Source organism: Aegilops tauschii, chromosome 6, assembly GCF_002575655.3.
Source record: "Aegilops tauschii subsp. strangulata cultivar AL8/78 chromosome 6, Aet v6.0, whole genome shotgun sequence".
In the NCBI taxonomy this organism is placed as follows: domain Eukaryota; kingdom Viridiplantae; phylum Streptophyta; class Magnoliopsida; order Poales; family Poaceae; genus Aegilops; species Aegilops tauschii.
This window is the reverse complement of record NC_053040.3, coordinates 359,164,315-359,184,800: the sequence shown is the minus strand read 5'-3', so window position 1 is coordinate 359,184,800 and position 20,486 is coordinate 359,164,315. Positions and strand designations below refer to the sequence as shown.

The 20,486-nt window shown below is 46.1% G+C and overlaps 1 protein-coding gene across 1 annotated transcript; it reads left to right on the top strand.

The window, feature by feature from the left end:
• The first annotated feature begins 4,909 nt into the window (after positions 1-4,909).
• LOC109769811 (aluminum-activated malate transporter 10) lies at positions 4,910-7,030 on the top strand. The gene is made up of 3 exons (XM_020328518.4): positions 4,910-5,492; positions 5,613-5,753; positions 5,842-7,030. The coding sequence occupies exons 1-3, from the start codon at positions 5,150-5,152 to the stop codon at positions 6,816-6,818; spliced, it is 1,461 nt and encodes a 486-aa protein (XP_020184107.1). The 5' UTR covers positions 4,910-5,149; the 3' UTR covers positions 6,819-7,030.
• The last annotated feature ends 13,456 nt before the right edge of the window (positions 7,031-20,486 follow it).

Sequence of the window (20,486 nt, the reverse complement as noted above, 5' to 3'; positions counted from 1 at the left end):
CAAATTTCAGGCGCTCGATATGTCCTATTTTAGCAAAGGTCATGCCGGATTTTTTCCGTGAATTTTGGCATGACTTGTGCCAGAATATGTAGGAAATATAGAGTGTCCCGGATTTGTGTCTTTAGTATCCTGGTAGTTGCCTTTGATCGATTTTCAATTAATGTTTCAACTATGAACATAGGAAATGTCTCACGACGAAAAGGATTTCAGTATTTGCGAATACTGCGAAGACGAGCGCGGCCTGTGCGACAGAATCTTCCTAGATGATGATAGACGCTTCAGCATCAAGCTGGACGAGAACTTCGAAGTGTACAGTAAGTCACAACGACAAGTCTTTTTTCGTAATTAAGCATGACATCTGCTTCATTTGCTTCAAGTTATAATTTAAATATTTTACTATTCTACTAGCGTATCCTCTGCCATGCAAGAGTTTTTGTCTTGGATAAGATAGGTTTCAGTCCTATGAAAACTACTATGGAGGTAAAGAGAGTTTACTTGAAGACCGAGCATGGTTATACTTTCCACGCAAAATTATACAACGCAGACACCTACACCTATTTTGAATGCAAAACTTGGCAAGCACTATGCAAGGCTTATGCATTTGAGTCTGATATGTTTATCACCTTTGATATTCGTTCTGAAGATGATATTGAAGGTAATAGAGACATCTGGGTCGATGTGCAGACGCCTCTAGTTATACCATTATGTGAGTTTCTCAACCATATTTATGTCTTTGATATTGTTTATTCAAAAATAGTTGACAACTAATTTCTATTGACAGCTTATTTCCATTCAAGCAAACATGTCCGGCGCTTGGTAGACATGACCGTCCACTGTCCCGGGGCTGAGCTAAACTGCGAGGAGATAGGTCATTATGTTTCATGGCTTGAGGATCTTCATACTGTCAAGACAAATTATTTTCCTGGACTTAAAAATCTTGGTACTCAAAACGTGCAACCAATAGTGTTCGTACTGAACTACGGTAACATCTATTTAGGAAAGATGGTAAGATTTTTACTATTTGTCCTCAGTGCATCTTTTGCATACATTATTTTTTAAGCTAAACTTCATTGCTAAGTATATTACTATACGATGTTCTTCAACAGGGACTCCCGACCAATGTTGTGCCTCATTGGATCAAGACTAAAGGTCGCATGAGAATTGTTAGCTTACGGCCAAGATTTCCTACAATGCACTTTAGTGCATTCAGGATTTCTAATAGCGAGGAATGCTTAATAGTGAAAGACTGGAGCAAAATTGTGAACGATCGCAGAGAAGTACTAGGGGGCAGCAATCAGAAGCGCAGCCCACGATTAGGAGACATGTTCATCTGCATGCTCCAACTTAATGAAGCAGGAGTGCTACACATGTTTTATGTTATTTTACCTGAAAGAGAGCAGCAGGAGTGATTAGCTAGCTAGAAATGAGTTATGATGATTAAATAGCTAGTGTTGGTGGTAATGACTATGATGATTATTATTAGCTAGTGTTGGTGGTGATTAGATAGCTACCGCAGCTAGTGTTGGTGGTGATTAGCTAGCTAGAATGAGTTTGAAGATGATGATGTGTGCTACACTATGACTACGATGATTAAATAGCTACTGTTGGTGGTAATGACTATGATGATGATTAAATAGCTTGTGTTGGCGGATTAGATTCAATTGGAGGCAACATGTGGTGCACATCGAAAGTACTACTAGTCCAAACTAGATCAAGTTTGGATTAGTAGTATACTTTTGACATGCACCACATGTTGGCTCCACTTGAACCTAATCCACCTTCATTTGACACACTGTTATGGACATATTGATATAACAACCTCATAATTGGTATTATACCAAAATTTGTATAACAGCGTATAAATACACTAAAAATTAAGAAAATGAGAAAAAGAATAATAGTAGCGATGGAGAGTAAACACGCTACTACTAGCTATATTAGCATTAGCGCGGGAGTGAATAAACGCTGCGGCTATATGTCTTAGGAGTAGCGTGTGTCGCACGCGCTACTGCTAAGGAATAGATGTAGCGCCTTACTAGTAGCGCGGTGTCCCGTGCTACTAGTGGGCATTAAACCTGCGCTACTACTAGGGTTTTCCCTAATAGTGTTCAGGGAGCCGTTGCCGTCTCGCCTTCCTGAGCAGGACACAAACCCTAACAAATCTCAAAGGAACGACTAACAACGGAGCCCTCCCACCGGCCCTTGCCAGGATCCATCGCGCCCCCATGGCCCTAGGGCCACCGGAGACGAGGTGGACCTGCGCGGAGTCGGCGAGAGACACAAATCCTAGCTGTTTTTTAGGAAGAGGAGGCGGCTGTGTTGCTTCCCTACAATATGTTTAACTGACTCAAACACGAGATTTTCCACACAATTAATCGTGTTACTTATTAGTTGATTTTGTTTTCTTCATACCTAAAAATTGAGATAGTGTTCTTCTGTACAAAACCGAAGGGAGTAACATTTTTGAAGTGCGGGTTTGAGCGTGTTAAAGCCGCCCGATAAAATCTCCACTGGAGTGCATCCATCTATTTTGATGTGTAGGCTTGTAGATATGCACCTCATTTGACTTTCACAAATGAAAGTGGACCCATTCAAAAAGGGCAAACAAAAATGTAGTAGGAGGTTTTCCTTTTGATTTAGAAAAGCCAGTTACAAAAGTTGAAAGGCTAGTGCATGCATCCACGCACTAATGTCTGGCTAGTCATAAATTGCAAGGAGCTACTTACTAGCTAGTGAGTCCAGCTGAAGTACAGATTGTACCACAAGATCCATGTACGACCACCGATTTCTAAGCCTTTTCCTGTGCACTTTGGATTGAGGGCTACGAATATGCTCCCAATATCCAATTTAGCCGCGATTGGAGCAATTCTTCCCGCATTTGTATAATTTTTATGCATCCAAATTCCAAGTAGAACTTATTCCTACCACAAAACGAGTACATAAAAAGAATTCCGGAAAAAGAGATTTGTACTATTAGAGCATCTCCAACAGCCGCCCAAAAACCGCTTCGCGCGCTTAAATTTGGATTTTTTGGCCGCCGGACAGCTCCAACAAAAACTGTAAAATAATGCGCGCGCAAAATACGGTTGGGCGCGTGCTGAAAAACACTGTCGCATGCTGCAATTTAAGGCGCCGGATTGCGTGCACTTTACAATTTATACTGTGTGTTTTTTTGGGCGCGCGTTTTTGGGCATCTGCTAAAGCAAAGTTAAGTCCGGCATTTTAAAAGTGTTATAGTGACGTGTTAAAACTATTTTAGGGCGTGAAATTTTTGTGCGGCCGTTGAAGATGCTCTTAACGAGGACAGCTGCACGCGCGGAGAACTCCCCAACCGGGCAAGTCTATGGCTAGCAACGTTCTGATCCCGAGACGTAGCAGCAATTTTGAACTCACTCCCCGTCTCCTTCGAGTAAACGCTTGGTTTCACAGATCAGAGCCGTCATGGGAGATCTGTCAGCACCATGCTCCTGCATCGTCGCCGGCGCGACTGAGCAATCTGCCTCAAGGATGAAAGGGGCCGAGCTCATCTTGCCGGCGTCTGCGATCGAGTTTGTGTCCAACAAGTTCGAACTACATGCGTGTCCCTTGCAGCGTCCCTATCGGTCTCAAAGACTTGAGTAACTGACAATTACGCAGCAGCAAATCTCTAGACGGTTCGAATTTGTTGTCGCGCTGCAGATTCAGGACCGAATTGGACAAGAGGACGAAACTGCTGATGCGACGCGGTAACTGACAAGTAACTAATCGAAGCTGTCACCAGGAATTCAGGATCGCCCGCAGGCAGAGACAAGCAGATCGTTTTTAGACAAGCAGATGTAGGAGTTCAGGATCACCCGCGTACAGAGACAAGCAAGATTTCTCCCACCGCAAAGATTATACAATCCATTTTTAGGAAAAAACAGCTTTAATGATCTCCTGAAGACCAACAAAATCGAATTTCCTAGCACAAATCATCTCTCTAAAAAAATTCTTTTCTGGCATGTTAACCAATTTCCCTCACATTCTAGCACATGCATAGCTTGATTGTCCGAAATATTTCTACTTGGAGTCTATCTAGGACACATCTAGATGTGACATAGCTAAGTCACATCTAACCTGATGTCCACTATGTTTGTAGTCTGTTTTTTTTTGTCCCAACTTTTTTTTTGCTCCTTGTTGCTACGTTACTTGTGGAAGATTAGATATGACATCCTTAGAAAACATCTAGATGTGAATTAAACAAACTGTTCTACTTGATTCTCCTTTTGTGTTTTTAAGAGGGTGTTTGTTTTCAGGGACTTATTGGTTTAGGGACTTAAAGAAGTCCCTATAAGTCCCATCTAAACCAAACAGAAGAGACTTATAAGGACTTACAGTGGGCATTTGAGACCTATCAAATAAGACTCTTAAGGAGAGTCTTATAGGGACTTATAGTTGTAATATGGTCTTATAGGGACTTATAAGTCCCAATAACCAAACATGTAGAAACTTTTTAGGGACTTGAAACTTATAAGTTGGGACTAAAAAAAGTCCTAGGACTTGTGAACCAAACAGGGCCTAAATCTCACATAAAGAAACATAATGCTTCACACAACTAATAGCTGTGGAGACTCTGTTAGTTTTCCTACGACTAGAAGCAGTGATCAGGAACTCAGGATCGCCCTCAGGCAAAGACAAGCAGATCGATAGTGATCGAGTGGAGAAACCGCACTCGATCTGTACGTACCACATCTCTCCATTTCCATCCTGTTGGCGACGCACTCGCCCCTTTTCCTTTGCCGAAAAACGCACGTATCGCGCGAGCTTTCGTGCGCGAGGTCGGTCGTCTCCAATCTCCGCCCTGACAAATGCCCCACGTCAAAGTCCATTGGAGTGCCTCGGAAAACTTCTTTCCTATATAAGCAAGTCCCCCGGTGCCTCACAACATTCCAAGACAGGGAGATCATTCGCCGGGCAGCCTTTCCTTTCCCTCGTTCCTTCCTTGGAAGGTTGCGTTGCTCCCCTTCTCCCTCCGATCCTGTCAGCTCGTAGCATAAGTCCAACAGAATAAGTGACGCAGAAGCAGCGGTCAACCTATATATACCATAGTGGAGCCGGCCAGCCGGGCCGCATTTTCTTGGCACGCTTGCAGTAGGGAGGGACTCGTCTGGACCTGCTTCTGCCGGTGATCATGGAGGCCGCCGCGAGGGACGCGCAGAGCGGGCTGGAGTGGCGGGTGACGGTGCCGGAGGGCGCGTCGGTGACGGTGGAGTACGAGGCCGGGCCGGCCGGCATGGCCTGGGCGTGGCTGCTCGCCTGCGTGCTCTTGCTCGGAGCCAGGGTCTCCGGCTTCGCCAAGAAGGTGTGGAAGATTGGCGCCGACGATCCGAGGAGAGTGGTGCACGGCCTCAAAGTCGGCGTTGCCCTTACCTTGGTCTCCGTCTTCTACTACACCAGGCCGCTCTACGACGGCGTCGGCGGGGCTGCCATGTGGGCCATCATGACCGTCGTCGTCGTTTTCGAGTACACTGTTGGTAAGTCGCACCTAGTAGAATTATTACAAAACAGATCAGTAGCAATCGCATGTCTTCAGCATGCATGTATTCACGTACTCTTGGCTTGGTCGCTGATTTTATTTGTGTATGGACGTGTAGGTGGCAGCGTGTACAAAGGGTTCAACCGGGCCGTGGCGACGGCGAGCGCCGGCGTGCTCGGGCTGGGCGTGAGCTGGGTGGCGAGCAAGTCCGGCGATAAGCTCGAGCCGGTCATCACCTGTGGCTCCCTCTTTCTGCTTGGTACGTACTCTAAACCTTCGTGCGCACTTGTAAACCGGCCAGGCTTTCTGCGACACGTACTAATTATCTACTATGTGTGCGTGTGCAGCTGCGGCAGCCACCTTCTCGCGGTTCATACCCACGGTCAAGGCCCGGTTCGACTACGGCGTGACCATCTTCATCCTGACATACAGCCTGGTGGCCGTGTCGGGGTACCGCGTCGACGAGCTGGTGGCGCTGGCGCAGCAGCGGCTTGTCACCATCGCCATCGGCATCTTCATCTGCCTCGCCGTCTGCGTGCTCATCTGGCCCGTGTGGGCCGGCCAGGAGCTGCACCAGCTCACGGTGCGCAACATGGAGAAGCTCGCGGCCGCCGTGGAGGGCTGCGTGGAGGACTACTTCGGCGAGGAGGAGGGCGCGCAGGCCAAGTCGGAGGGCTACAAGTGCGTGCTCAACTCCAAGGCGTCAGAGGACTCGCAGGCCAACCTGGCGCGGTGGGAGCCCGCGCACGGCAAGTTCGGCTTCCGCCACCCCTACGCCCAGTACGCCAAGCTCGGCGCCGCCATGCGCCACTGCGCGTACTGCGTGGAGACCCTCAACAGCTGCGTCGGCGCCGAGCTCCAGGCCCCCGAGAGCGTCAAGCGGCTCCTCACCGACGTGTGCACGAGGCTGGGCGCGCAGTGCGGGCGGGTGCTGAGGGAGGCGTCCAGCTCCGTGGCCACGATGACGACCTCCCCGGCGCTGGACTTCGCCGTGGCAGACATGAACACGGCCGTGCACGAGCTGCAGGGCGACATGCGGGAGCTCCCGTTTACCCTGGCAGGGGAGCCGGGGGAGGCGTCGCTGATCGACGCCATGCCGCTCTTCACCGTGGCGTCGCTGCTGACGGAGATATCGACGAGGATCGAGAGCGTGGTCGACGCCGTGGACACGATGGCCAGCCTCGCCAGCTTCAAGCAGGCGGACGATGATGACGACAAAAAGGGGGATGCCGAGCTGAAAACGAAAGTACATCCGTTGAACGAGACAGACTCCGACGAGCCACCTGAAGAAAACAAAACAACAAAACCTTCTGAGCAGGTTTAGAACGAGCGTCTATGAAAGCGCTCCGGAGCAGCTGGACTTATCGGACCGGACGAGTATGATCAGATTTAACCTGACAATACCATCGAGTTAGCTATATCAGTAGTAATTACATTCTTGTTTATAGCGTTGGTTATTATTTTCCGCGGACAGAAGATGATGCATAAACTTCTGATCCGCGGCGTTCAGGTCGAATAAAAACCGGCTTATGATCATCGCAGAGTAGACCGGCATCCATCATGTTGTACCTGTGCATACATATATGTTTGACACGATCATACAAACTGATGAAATGACACTAGTTTTTCATTTCAGAATATGACATGACACTAGTTGCTAGTAGCACGTACCCGTATGCGTACCACACTTGTACAAGCCGACGGAAAAGGCGGCCTGAGCACAAAGTGAATCATGCCATGAGCTTTGCAGGGCAGGCTAAAATAAGCCAATCCTATAGACACGGCGCCATTCTCCCAGCGGTCACTCTCCGTGCTTTTCCCCTAGTCGATGCCATGTTCCTATTTCTCTGGTGCAGTCTGTTGCATTACAGCAGCGCGGCGCACTAGAGGATCGTGCGCGTTGCATTGCCCCGATTTCGATCGTATCGCCTCGAGAAAGAGATCTTATAAATAATCGGGCCGGGAAAGGCGTCGTCCTTGTCCGCCCGATGGCGGCGCGCGGCGTGATGCGGTGCAACCCAAACCCATTGAGCTCGATGGCGGAGCGCGGAAAGGAGTCTCGTATCGTACACCTGCTGCCGAGGTTAGGAGGATAGTGGTCATGGGATTCGGAGCCGGATCCTCTACCGTGCCTTTGAGCACGGCACGGCTGCCGTGCCTTCTTCGGACGCTCGCGGGCGCATTGGAATGGGCCAGAAACTAGCCAAAACTAATCAGCCCAGCCCAGCCGTTAGTTGTACACACGCCTGAATTATTAACTGTTTAGTTTTGAAAGTCGAAACAATAATTCCGAAGCTCACAATGCCCCGCTAGGCATTCACTCTCTTAGCTACTACAGTTAAACACCACATGATGTAGGAATCCCTTGCTCGACGAGGGTGTTGGTGAAGATGATGGAGGCCGAAAAAGGATTTAGAACGTCGGTCCTTGACGACGAAGGGATCCAGGGTGGCGATCCTCGCTGAGGGCCCAGTGCATGCCTAGATCATTTTCATTTTATAGTGTTGGTCATGTATTAATTATACTCCCTCCGTTCCTAAATACTATAAGGCTTTTAAAATATTCCAATATAGACTATATATGAAGCAAAATGAGTGAATCTACACTTTAAAATGTGTTTATATACATTTGTGTGTAGTCTGTATTGAAATCTCTGTCTTATATTTACAACAGATTATAGTTAACTGTTTTTAAGTTAATTATTTAATTAGTTCTGCTAAAATGGCACATTTTCTTTAGCATATTTTTTTAGTAAATTTTGAGCATAGTTTTTTTGGCAAAACGAAAATTTTGAGCATAGTTTTTTTTCAAGACAAGAGCATAGTTAATCAGTTCAGGCGTGTGTACATCTAACAGTTGGCTAGGCTGATTAGTTTTTAGTAAATTTCTGGCCCATATCAATGCATCCGCGAGCGTCGAAGAAGGCACGGCAGACGTGCCGTGCTCAGAGGCACGGTAGAGGAGCCGCCTCCATGGGATTCGGCCGAGCTCCTTCCTAGTGGAGTACAAACACAGCGGCACTGAGCTACTGGGAGATGGGAGAGGACCCCCTGATGGCGGGGTAGATGACGCTTCATGCATATCTGAAATGAAATGGCGGACCTCTGGATATCATCATCTTCGAGCTGAGCGATGGCCACGGGATAATGTTTCGGTGGCGGTAATGCGTATGGAAACAGCGTTATCTCCATAGTTAGCCGTGGCTGAATAATATCTCATGAGATATTGCGATCTTCGGATTTCAGTAGGCCCCATGCAGGTGCTCTGACCAACATGCTAAAGGTATACAGCCGCGAGTAGCACTCACAACTCTTTATACATCAACTTGGTATGTAATTTATGCTTTAATGAAATTTGCGTTTTCCGTATGGGAAGCAGTAGCCGAAGCCTTTCAGTTTCATCTGGAAATAATTCATGGTTGTATTTGAAGACAATTGCCCCTTCATCGCTTCGCGTATGGGGAGTTTCGGATGCGTCTGCCACGTCATCCCGGCACAACATGATTGTACATACCCCACTCATCCCCACTACAAAATCCTCATTCGGAGCAAGCCCTAGCTTCACTTCACTCACCGCTCCACTCTCTGTCACTTCCCCTCCGCTCGCCGTTCATTCCCCTCCCCCAGGCTAAGTACACAGATGACAACGTGTAACGAACACCTGAAGAGTGCAAGAATCAGGATTGCTCAGCCCCATGAACCTATGTTAACTTGTGTCAATGATGTTTTGTAATCCATTGACCCCTACTCGGGCCCAGAGGCGTACCCCCCTGATGGATTATCTCGGTCAGCTGGCGAACAGAGGGGTACATGTCATCGAAGGTGCAACCATGGCGATGTTTCCAGAGCTCCCATGCAGTGAGCGAGATGATGGAGCTGAGCCCCTTGCACGCAGAGGTAGCATGGTTGCAGTTTTTCACCTTTTCCCCTTTTTCAAGAAGCACAAATTCATTCCTCGCGAAGCAAATTTGTGCTTTCTTCAAAGCACAAAATAAATTCCCGTGAGCACAATTGTTCTTCTTGCGGAAGCAAATCTATGCTTCATTTTTTTTCAATTTATGAATAGCATAGTTGTGCTTCTCACAAAAGCATAACTTTTTTTCGAGAAGCAAAGTTGTGCTTCTTGTGGAAGCAAGTTTGTGCTTCTAGTTGAAGCATTTTTTTTTTTGCAAGAAGCACAGTTGTGTTTCTCGCGAAAGAAAAGCAAATGTGTGCTTCTCATGTAAGCGCATGTTTTTTCTCTTTTGGAAAAGCATAACCATGCTTCACAAAATAATACACAAAAAATTCTCTAAAACCTACGGAAAATTAGGAGAAAACCGAACAGATGAAAACCCCCGAAAAAACAATCTAAATCCGGAAAGCACATGCAAAAAAATCCAGATGAAACGCCATACATACAACATGTGGGGGCAGCTGGGCGCTCCACTTGGTGTGCTCCCAGGCCATAAAAGTGACATTTGCGGGAGGCCCGCAAGGGGTAACACTTAGTTAATTGCTCTCATATATCTCTCTTGATGTGAGATGGAAGGGAAGGCAACCTCAAGCGAGCGTATTATTGGGTCGAGCCAAGTAGCTTTCTACTGGTTTGTTTTCTTCTCCATTTTCTCATTGGTTCATTGTTTATATATTTCTGAAACATTTGAAATACATATATTCCAGAAATAAAATGTACTTAATTTTTTTTAAATCACGAAGAGTATGGATTTTAAACAATTTTGAATGTTGACCCAATATGAACATTTTATTAGCATAATTTTAATAAAATGTCGACAACATTCAAAAAAATATTTGTGATATTGAAAATGCTCATGCGTTTCCAAAATATCAAATATTTATACAATTAAAAGTATGTTTATGTAATTCAAAAAATAAGCCGTTCATAAAAATGTATCTTACATTAAAGAATGTTCATGAGTCCAAAACTATGTTTGTGATATTCACGTGTTTCAAAAGTATTTCTTGACATTTTGTAAAATGTATATACAATTTAAAAAAGGTACCTAATTTAAAAAAGCATCATATCATTTATAAAGATGTTGCAACATATAATTGCAACATGTCGACATGTATCAAAAAATGTTCAAAAACATGTATTTAAATGTGTATAAAGAAGTTTTAGATGTATAAGAAAAATGTACAAACTTTATGAAAAAACGTAGACATCAAAACATATATATAATAAAAAATATGTATTTAAAATTATTAAACGTGTATAACAAATTGCTCTAATGTATACGAAAAATATACAATGTATGCGAGAAAAAGGGAAATGCTTGTTGAAAAAGGCAAAAGGATAAAAAACCAAAAACAAAGCAAACCAGTAGAGAAATACAGAAGACCAAAACCCAAAAGAAAATTGTAGAAAGCCGACACAGACAACCGAAAGAAAAGATAATGGGAAAAGGGAAAATGAAAACGAAAAGGAAAAACCAAGAAACCCATTAAAGAAACACAGATACCAAAAAGCGCAAGGAAAAAAAAATGAAAACCAACACATAAAAACATAGATAAAGAGAGAGAAAAACCGAGCCTAAAAACCGCTCCTGTAAGAACCATATATTAAGACGGCCCAATAACGCCTGGACGCGAAAATCCTTGAGGCGAGACGGAAGATAGTGTAGCAATAGTAGCTATATAAACAAGCGGATCCTATACGGCGCGTAGGACAGCCCCTAGCGCCATGGCGCCCCCCCCCCCCCCCAGCTCACCTGTGCGCCTTCTAGCCGACTCATGTGGGGTGCGAGGTCCCCCCCTTTTTTATTTTTTTTATTTTTTCTTTCCTTTTTTTCATCTTTACTTTTTCTCCTTTTTTGCGAGTTTTCTTTCAAATTCACAAAAACATTTTTGTTCATCGAATTCAAAAAATGTTCATCAATGTAAAAAAATCTTCAACACTTCAGAAAATGTTCATCGAATTCAAATTTTTGTTCATCGGATTTAAAAAATGTACACCAAAATTCAAAATTTGTTCACCGACCTCAAAAAATGTTGATTAAATTAAAATTTGTTCATTACTTTTAAAAATTGTTCGTCAAACTCCAAATTTGTTCATTGATTTCAAAATTTGTTCATCCATTTTTCAAAAAAATAATCTTGAATACAATTTTTTTCATCAAGTTGAAAAACTGTTCATCAAATTCAAATTTTGTTCATGAAATATAAAAAATGTTCATCATTATAAAAAGTGCTCATAAAAAATGTTCATTAAAATTAAAAATATGTTCATTCTTTTGAGTCGCAAACATTTTTAAATTCAAAAAACTATTTTTATGACAATTCACAATATTTTTAAATTTTGGAACCAATCCTGAATTATTTGAATATAGAATAAAAAACAGAAAATAAAAAAGAAAAAAAGGGCGCCTGTCCCGCACATGGGCCAACCCAACAGGGCGCCCACTATGTTCAAATAATCAAGTTAGTTTTGTTAGGGTTTGATCCCTAGTATCCATATGTTCTAAGATTGATATTGCTATGACTTTGCTATACTTAATGCTTGTCACTAGGGCCCGAGTGTCATGATTTAAGATCTAAACCTATTATGTTTTCATGAATATATGTGTGTTCTTGATCCTATCTTGCAAGTAGTAGACACCTATTATGAGTTATGATCCGCATACCCCAAGGTGACAATAATTGAGATTCTTTCCGGTGATTACCGTAGTTTGAGGAGTTCATGTATTCACTAAGTGCTAATGCTTTGTTCCGGTTCTCTATTAAAAGGATGTCTTAATGTCCTTTAGTTTTCTTATGGATCCCGCTGCCACGGGAGGGTAGGACAAAAGATGTCATGCAAGTTCTTTTCCATAAGCACGTATGACTATATACGAAATACATGCCTACATTATATTGATGAATTGGAGCTAGTTTTGTGTCACCCTAGGTTATGACTGCTACATGATGAATATTATCCAACACAATTATCATTGTCGATCCAATGCCTACGAGCTTTTCACATATTGATCTTTGCTAAGTTACTTTTGCCGCGCTGCTGCTACAATCACTACAAAACTGCTATTGCTACTATTGCCACTGTTACCGTTACTTCCATACTACTTTGCTACTAAAAACTTCGCTGCAGATATTAAGCCTTTTGGTGTGGTTGAATTGACAACTCAACTGCTAATACTCGCGAATATTCTTTGTCTCCCCTTGTGTCGAATCAATAAATTTTGGTTGAATACTCTACCCTCGAAAACTATTGTGATCCCCTAAACTTGTGGGTTATCAGGGCGCAGGGCTCCGCTACTACGGGGAGGCCGGGGAAGGCTTCAGGAGCGAGAGCACGGGAGGAGGAGCTCAGGCTCCTTGTTGCGTAGGGGCTCAGGGGCGTGGCTATGCAGGGAGGCCGCCGGTTGGCTCGATGATGAAATCGAGGAGAGGGGTTGAGTGGATCGGGAGGAGGCTGGGGGGTGGAGGATCTGGGTGATCCCAATGGAGAGAGAGGAGCGGTGGCTTGTGGATGTGCTCTGGTTGGGTGGAAGAGGGGAACGAGGAGGGGACAACGGGTGGCGGCTAGTTGGATCGGGCAGATCCCAAGGAAGAAGGAAGGTGGCGTCGCAATGAGTGGAACAAGTGAGTTGGTCTAGGGTTAGGGCCAAATTAGGTATGGGGTGGACTATATATATGGAAAAGAGGGGATTTTGGAGGGTTTTCGAGCCATTCGATCTTGATCGGGCGACTTCGGTTGAGGGGCAGTGTAGGTGAGCTAGGTGGGCTATGCAGAAGGCCTTGGGCTGAGAAGAGAGGGAAGAAATGGACGGCAACAGGGGTATCTAATATCGAAACGTTTGACCGGCTATAGTGCCGCTATAGGTATAATCGTTGGGGTATCACACGACCTCCGAATACGACAAAATTTGGCAGGCGGACTACCTACAATCTAACAAGACCGCACGCCAACTTTCAACCCATTCCGATAATGTTTAATCCCCACTTAGAAAAAATAATTTAATGATGTCGTGGGCGGGTGCAAGTGTGGTTGGACTCAGAACGGTCAACGAAGACAATGGGGATAAGCGGCAACTACGGACGGATGCAACACTACAAAAAAGACACATCCGTGACATTTTGGGATGAACGAATTTTTTTCCTGTCATGCTTATGACACTTCTATGACGATAATTGTGACAATACCACGTATCATCATAGTGAAGGAAATATGCCCTAGAGGCAATAATAAAGTTATTATTTATTTCCTTATATCATGATAAATGTTTATTATTCATGCTAGAATTGTATTAACCGGAAACATAATACTTGTGTGAATACATAGACAAACAGAGTGTCACTAGTATGCCTCTACTTGACTAGCTCGTTGATCAAAGATGGTTATGTTTCCTAGCCATAGACATGAGTTGTCATTTGATTAACGGGATCACATCATTAGGAGAATGATGTGATTGACTTGACCCATTCCGTTAGCTTAGCACTCGATCGTTTAGTATGTTGCTATTGCTTTCTTCATGACTTATACATGTTCCTATGACTATGAGATTATGCAACTCCCGTTTACCGGAGGAACACTTTGTGTGCTACCAAACGTCACAACATAACTGGGTGATTATAAAGGTGCTCTACAGGTGTCTCCAAAGGTACTTGTTGGGTTGGCGTATTTCAAGATTAGGATTTGTCACTCCGATTGTCGGAGAGGTATCTCTGGGCCCACTCAGTAATACACATCACTATAAGCCTTGCAAGCATTGTAACTAATGAGTTAGTTGCGGGATGATGTATTACGGAATGAGTAAAGAGACTTGCCGGTAACGAGATTGAACTAGGTATCGAGATACCGACGATCGAATCTCGGGCAAGTAACATACCGATGACAAAGGGAACAACGTATGTTGTTATGCGGTCTGACCGATAAAGATCTTCGTAGAATATGTGGGAGCCAATATGAGCATCCAGCTTCCGCTATTGGTTATTGACCGGAGAGGTGTCTCGGTCATGTCTACATAGTTCTCGAACCCGTAGGGTCCGCACGCTTAACGTTACGATGACAGTTATATTATGAGTTTATATGTTTTGATGTACCGAAGGTTGCTCGGAGTCCCGGATGTGATCACGGACATAACGAGGAGTCTCGAAATGGTCGAGACATAAAGATTGATATATTAGAAGCCTATGTTTGGATATCGGAAGTGTTCCGGGTGAAATCGGGATTTTTTCGGAGTACCGGGAGGTTACCGGAACCCCCCGGTAACTTAATGGGCCTTAGTGGGCCTAGGTGGAAGAGAGGAGAGGAGGCCAGGGCAGGGCCACACGCCCCTCCCCCCAGTCCGAATAGGACAAGGAAAGGGGGGCGGCGCCCCCCCTTTCCTTCCTCCCCTCCACCTCTTCCCCCTCTCTTTCCTAGTCCAACATGGAAAAAGGGGGAGTCCTACTCCCGGTAAGAGTAGGACTCCTCCTGGCGCGCCTCTCCCCTTTGGCCGGCCGGACCCCCCCTTGCTCCTTTATATACGGGGGCAGGGGGGCACCTCTAGACACACAATTGATCATTGATCTCTTAGCCGTGTGCGGTGCCCCCCTCCACCATATTACACCTCGATAATATCATAGCGGTGCTTAGGCGAAGCCCTGCATCGGTAGAACATCATCATTATCACCAGCCGTCATGCTGACGAAACTCTCCCTCAACACTCGGCTGGATCGGAGTTCGAGGGACGTCATCGAGCTGAACGTGTGCTGAACTCGGAGGTGCCGTGCGTTCGGTACTTGATCGGTCGGATCGTGAAGACGTACGACTACATCAACCGCGTTGTGTTAACGCTTCCGCTTTCGGTCTACGAGGGTACGTGGACAACACTCTCCCCTCTCGTTGCTATGCATCACCATGATCTTGCGTGTGCGTAGGAATTTTTTTGAAATTACTACGTTCCCAACACATAGATGTGGTGGGCTCCTACTTCTATGAAAAAATTCATGACAGAAAATGGGCTTTTCGTCCTGGGCGGGCCGGGGACGCACTTGCATGACATACTTTGGGCCGTCCATGACGGAAAAATCATGGTAGAAGCGAGGGCAAGGAAAATTTCGGGGAGTTCCCGGCTACGGTGGGTGGTCGGGGCCGAGCAATGCACGCAGGTTTGCGCATTTCTCTTGTACACGTACGCGTGTGTGTGCGAGGCGTTGGGCTCTAACTGAACCCAAGCGAGGCGTTCGCTTACTGAACCCGAGCGATTGCACTGGCTACGTTACTGAACCCGAGCGATCGATCCCTTGGCTGTTAACTGAACCAGAGCGATTCCTTCCCGACTGCTGCTCACTGAAGCGGATCGAACCAGCTGCCTCTTGATGAACACTGACCATTGTTGGGGGTTGGATGAACAGTTCTCGGTGGGGGTTGCATGAACAAGACCCCGTGGTAGTAGTAGGCCGTTGTCGCTGGATGAATAGGACCCCGATCGAGGAGGCCGCCACACCCGAGCCGGTTGGGGGTGGATGAACAGGACCTAGTGGAGGGCTGGTTGAACAGTAGTCGGTGGAGGTTGGATGAACAGGACCCCGTGGAGGGCTGGTTGAACAATAGCCGGTGGAGGCTGGATGAACAGTAGCCCGTGGATGAACAATAGCTGGTGGAGGTAGGAGGAAGGTCGCGGTGGATGAACAGTAGCAGGTGGAGGCTGGAGGAAGTCGACGGTGGATGAATAGTAGCCCGTGAAGGCTGGAGGAAGTCGACGGTGGATGAACAGTAGCCCGTGGAGGCTGGAGCGAGGCAGTAGATGGTGGATGAACAGTAGCCCGTGGAGTCCCGTTTTGCGGTACGCCACACCCCTCCCGATGAACAGGACCCCATTTCGATCATAGGCGATCCAACACAAGTCCATTTTCTCCGTTTTGCGGTACGCCACATCCCTCCCGATCAGCAACACCCCGTTTCGACCGTAGGAGCTTGAACACAAGTCTGTTTCCTCTATTCTGTGGTACGCCACACCCCTCCCGATCAACAGGACCCCATTTTGTGAAGGAAATATGCCCTAGAGGCAATAATAAAGTATTATTTATTTCCTTATATCATGATAAATGTTTATTATTCATGCTAGAATTGTATTAACCGGAAACATAATACATGTGTGAATACATAGACAAACAGAGTGTCACTAGTATGCCTCTACTTGACTAGCTCGTTGATCAAAGATGGTTATGTTTCCTAGCCATAGACATGAGTTGTCATTTGATTAACGGGATCACCTCATTAGGAGAATGACGTGATTGACTTGACCCATTCCGTTAGCTTAGCACTCGATCGTTTAGTATGTTGCTATTGCTTTCTTCATGACTTATACATGTTCCTATGACTATGAGATTATGCAACTCCCGTTTACCGGAGGAACACTTTGTGTGATACCAAACGTCACAACGTAACTGGGTGATTATAAAGGTGCTCTACAGGTGTCTCCAAAGGTACTTGTTGGGTTGGCGTATTTCGAGATTAGGATTTGTCACTCCGATTGTCGGAGAGGTATCTCTGGGCCCACTCGGTAATGCACATCACTATAAGCCTTGCAAGCATTGTAACTAATGAGTTAGTTGCGGAATGATGTATTACAGAACGAGTAAAGAGACTTGCCGGTAACGAGATTGAACTAGGTATCGAGATACCGACGATCGAATCTCGGGCAAGTAACATACCGATGACAAAGGGAACAACGTATGTTGTTATGCGGTCTGACCGATAAAGATCTTCGTAGAATATGTGGGAACCAATATGAGCATCCAGGTTCCGCTATTGGTTATTGACCGGAGAAATGTCTCGGTCATGTCTACATAGTTCTCGAACCCGTAGGGTCCGCACGCTTAACGTTACGATGACAGTTATATTATGAGTTTATATGTTTTGATGTACCGAAGGTTGTTCGGAGTCCCGGATGTGATCACGGACATGACGAGGAGTCTCGAAATGGTCGAGACATAAAGATTGATATATTGGAAGCCTATGTTTGGACATCGGAAGTGTTCCGGGTGAAATCGGGATATTTCGGGAGTACCGGGAGGTTACCGGAACCCCCCGGTAACTTAATGGGCCTTATTGGGCCTAGGTGGAAGAGAGGAGAGGAGGCTAGGGCAGGGCCGTGCCCCCCTTCCCCCCCAGTCCGAATAGGACAAGGAGAGGGGGGCGGCACCCCCCTTCCTTCCTCCCCTCCACCTCTTCCCCCCTTCCTCTCCTAGTCCAACATGGAAAGGGGGGGAGTCCTACTCCCGGTAGGAGTAGGACTCCTCCTGGCGCGCCACACCTCCTAGGCCGGCGGCCTCCCCCTTGCACCTTTATATACGGGGGCAGGGGGCACCTCTAGACACACAATTGATCAACGATCTTTTAGCCGTGTGCGGTGCCCCCCTCCACCATATTACACCTCGATAATATCGTAACGGAGCTTAGGCGAAGCCCTACGTCGGTAGAACATCATCATCGTCACCACGCCATCGTGCTGACGAAACTCTCCCTCAACACTCGGCTGGATCGGAGTTCGAGGGACGTCATCGAGCTGAACGTGTGCTGAACTCGGAGGTGCCGTGCGTTCGGTACTTGATCGGTCGGATCGTGAAGACGTACGACTACATCAACCGCGTTGTGTTAACGCTTCCGCTTTCGGTCTACGAGGGTACGTGGACAACACTCTCCCCTCTCGTTGCTATGCATCACCATGATCTTGCGTGTGCATAGATTTTTTTTGAAATTACTACGTTCCCCAACATTTCGACCGTAGGAGCTCGAACAGAAGTTCGTTCCTCCGTACTGCGGTACGCCAGACCTCATTTCGGCTGTTCTGTCAAAGCCGATTGGCTCCCGATGAACATGACATATTCCGACCCAGTCTGTTGCCTCCCGATGAACACGGCACTGTTTCCTCCATTCCGACCCAGCCGGTTGGCTACTGATGAACAGTACATCATCGCTGCCCGTATGTACATACGTAGCCGTATTTACTTTCTTGCAGCGTGGTTGCACGTACGTGTACACGACATAGGCGGGACTGCGTGACATGCTACGTCTGCGCCTCTACTATGACACGTGCTGCTCCTTACTCGGCCATGGTTCATCGCTGCAGAGAGACTGATCGACCAGTATGTATGTACACGTTCACGACCGGACAGACAACCCTACGTACGGTTCGACCGGGTGGGTCCCGGCTATTAGGGAGGATAAGGAGGCACTTCCTTGCGTGCGAAGATATAGCTGGTGGGTCCCAACTGTCAGGGGAAGAATCTTTTTTTGCCTGTAATATGGACGCAATTCCTTGCGTGCGAAGATGTAGCTGGTGGGTCCCAGCCGTCAGGGGAGAAACATATTTTTCGCAAAATACGATAGCCTTCCAGTGGGTCCCCTCTGTCAGGTGGAGGAATCATTATTTTGCGCCTAATAAGGAGGCACTTCCTTGCTGCGGCCTGATGTCTACTACGCAACCTTCTTCTTGTAGACGTTGTTGGGCCTCCAAGTGCAGAGGTTTGTAGGACAGATGCAAATTTCCCTCAAGTGGATGACCTAAGGTTTATCAATCCGTGGGAGGCGTCGGATGAAGATGGTCTCTCTCAAGCAACCCTGCAACCAAATAACAAAGAGTCTCTTGTGTCCCCAACACACCCAATACAATGATAAATTGTATAGGTGCACTAGTTCGGCGAAGAGATGGTGATACAAGTGCAATATGGATGGTAGATATAGGTTTTTGTAATCTGAAAATATAAAAACAGCAAGGTAACTAATGATAAAAGTGAGCACAAACAGTATTGCAATGCTAGGAAAGAAGGCCTAGGGTTCATACTTTCACTAGTGCAAGTTCTCTCAACAATAATAACATAATTGGATCATATAACTATCCCTCAACATGCAACAAAGAGTCACTCCAAAGTCACTAATAGCGGAGAACAAACGAAGAGATTATGGTAGGGTACGAAACCACCTCAAAGTTATTCTTTCCGATCAATCCATTGGGCTATTCCTATAAGTGTCACAAACAGCCCTAGAGTTCGTACTAAAATAACACCTTAAGAAACACATCAACCAAAACCCTAATGTCACCTAGATACTCCAATGTCTCCTCAAGTATCCGTGGGTATGATTATACGATATGCATCACACAATCTCAGATTCATCTATTCAACCAACACATAGAACCTCAAAGAGTGCCCCAAAGTTTCTACCGGAGAGTCAAGACGAAAACGTGTGCCAACCCCTATGCATAGGTTCATGGGCGGAACCCGCAAGTTGATCACCAAAACATACATCAAGTGAATCAATAGAATAACCCATTGTCACCACGGTTATCCCACGCAAGACATACATCACGTGTTCTCAAATCATTAAAGACTCAATCCGATAAGATAACTTCAAAGAGAAAACTCAATCCATTACAAGAGAGTAGAGGGGGAGAAACATCATAAGATCCAACTACAATAGCAAAGATCACGATACATCAAGATCGTGTCACCTCAAGAACACGAGAGAGAGAGATTTCAAACACATAGCTACTGGTACATACCCTCAGCCCTGAGGGTGAACTACTCCCTCCTCATCATGGAGAGGGCCGGGATGATGAAGATGGCCACCGGTGAGGGTTCCCCCCTCCGGCAGGGTGCCGGAACAGGGTCCCGATTGGTTTTTGGTGGCTACAGAGGCTTACGGCGGCGGAACTCCAGATCTATTCTGTTCCCCGAAGGTTTTAGGGTATGTGGGTATATATAGGAGGAAGAAATACGGCAGGGGAGCCACGAGGGGCCCATGAGGGTGGAGGGCGCGCCCAGGGGGGTGGGCGTGCCCCCTGCCTCGTGCCTTCCTCGTTGATTCCCTGACGTGCACTCCAAGTCCCCTGGATTGCTTCCGTTCCAAACATAATTTTCCCGAAGGTTTCATTCCGTTTGGACTCCGTTTGATATTCCTTTTCTGCGAACACTGAAACAAGGGAAAAACAGAAACTGGCACTGGGCTCTGGGTTAATAGGTTAGTCCCAAAAATAATATAAAAGTGCATAATAAAGCCCATAAACATC

What these genes read in the sequence shown, in the direction of transcription:
- LOC109769811 (XM_020328518.4), top strand. Translation starts at nt 5,150, where the DNA reads ATGGAGGCCGCCGCGAGGGACGCGCAGAGCGGGCTGGAGTGGCGGGTG. An exon ending in CGTTTTCGAGTACACTGTTG is followed by an intron (nt 5,493 to 5,612) that starts GTAAGTCGCACC and finishes ATGGACGTGTAG; the next exon opens with GTGGCAGCGTGTACAAAGGG. An exon ending in TGGCTCCCTCTTTCTGCTTG is followed by an intron (nt 5,754 to 5,841) that starts GTACGTACTCTA and finishes GTGCGTGTGCAG; the next exon opens with CTGCGGCAGCCACCTTCTCG.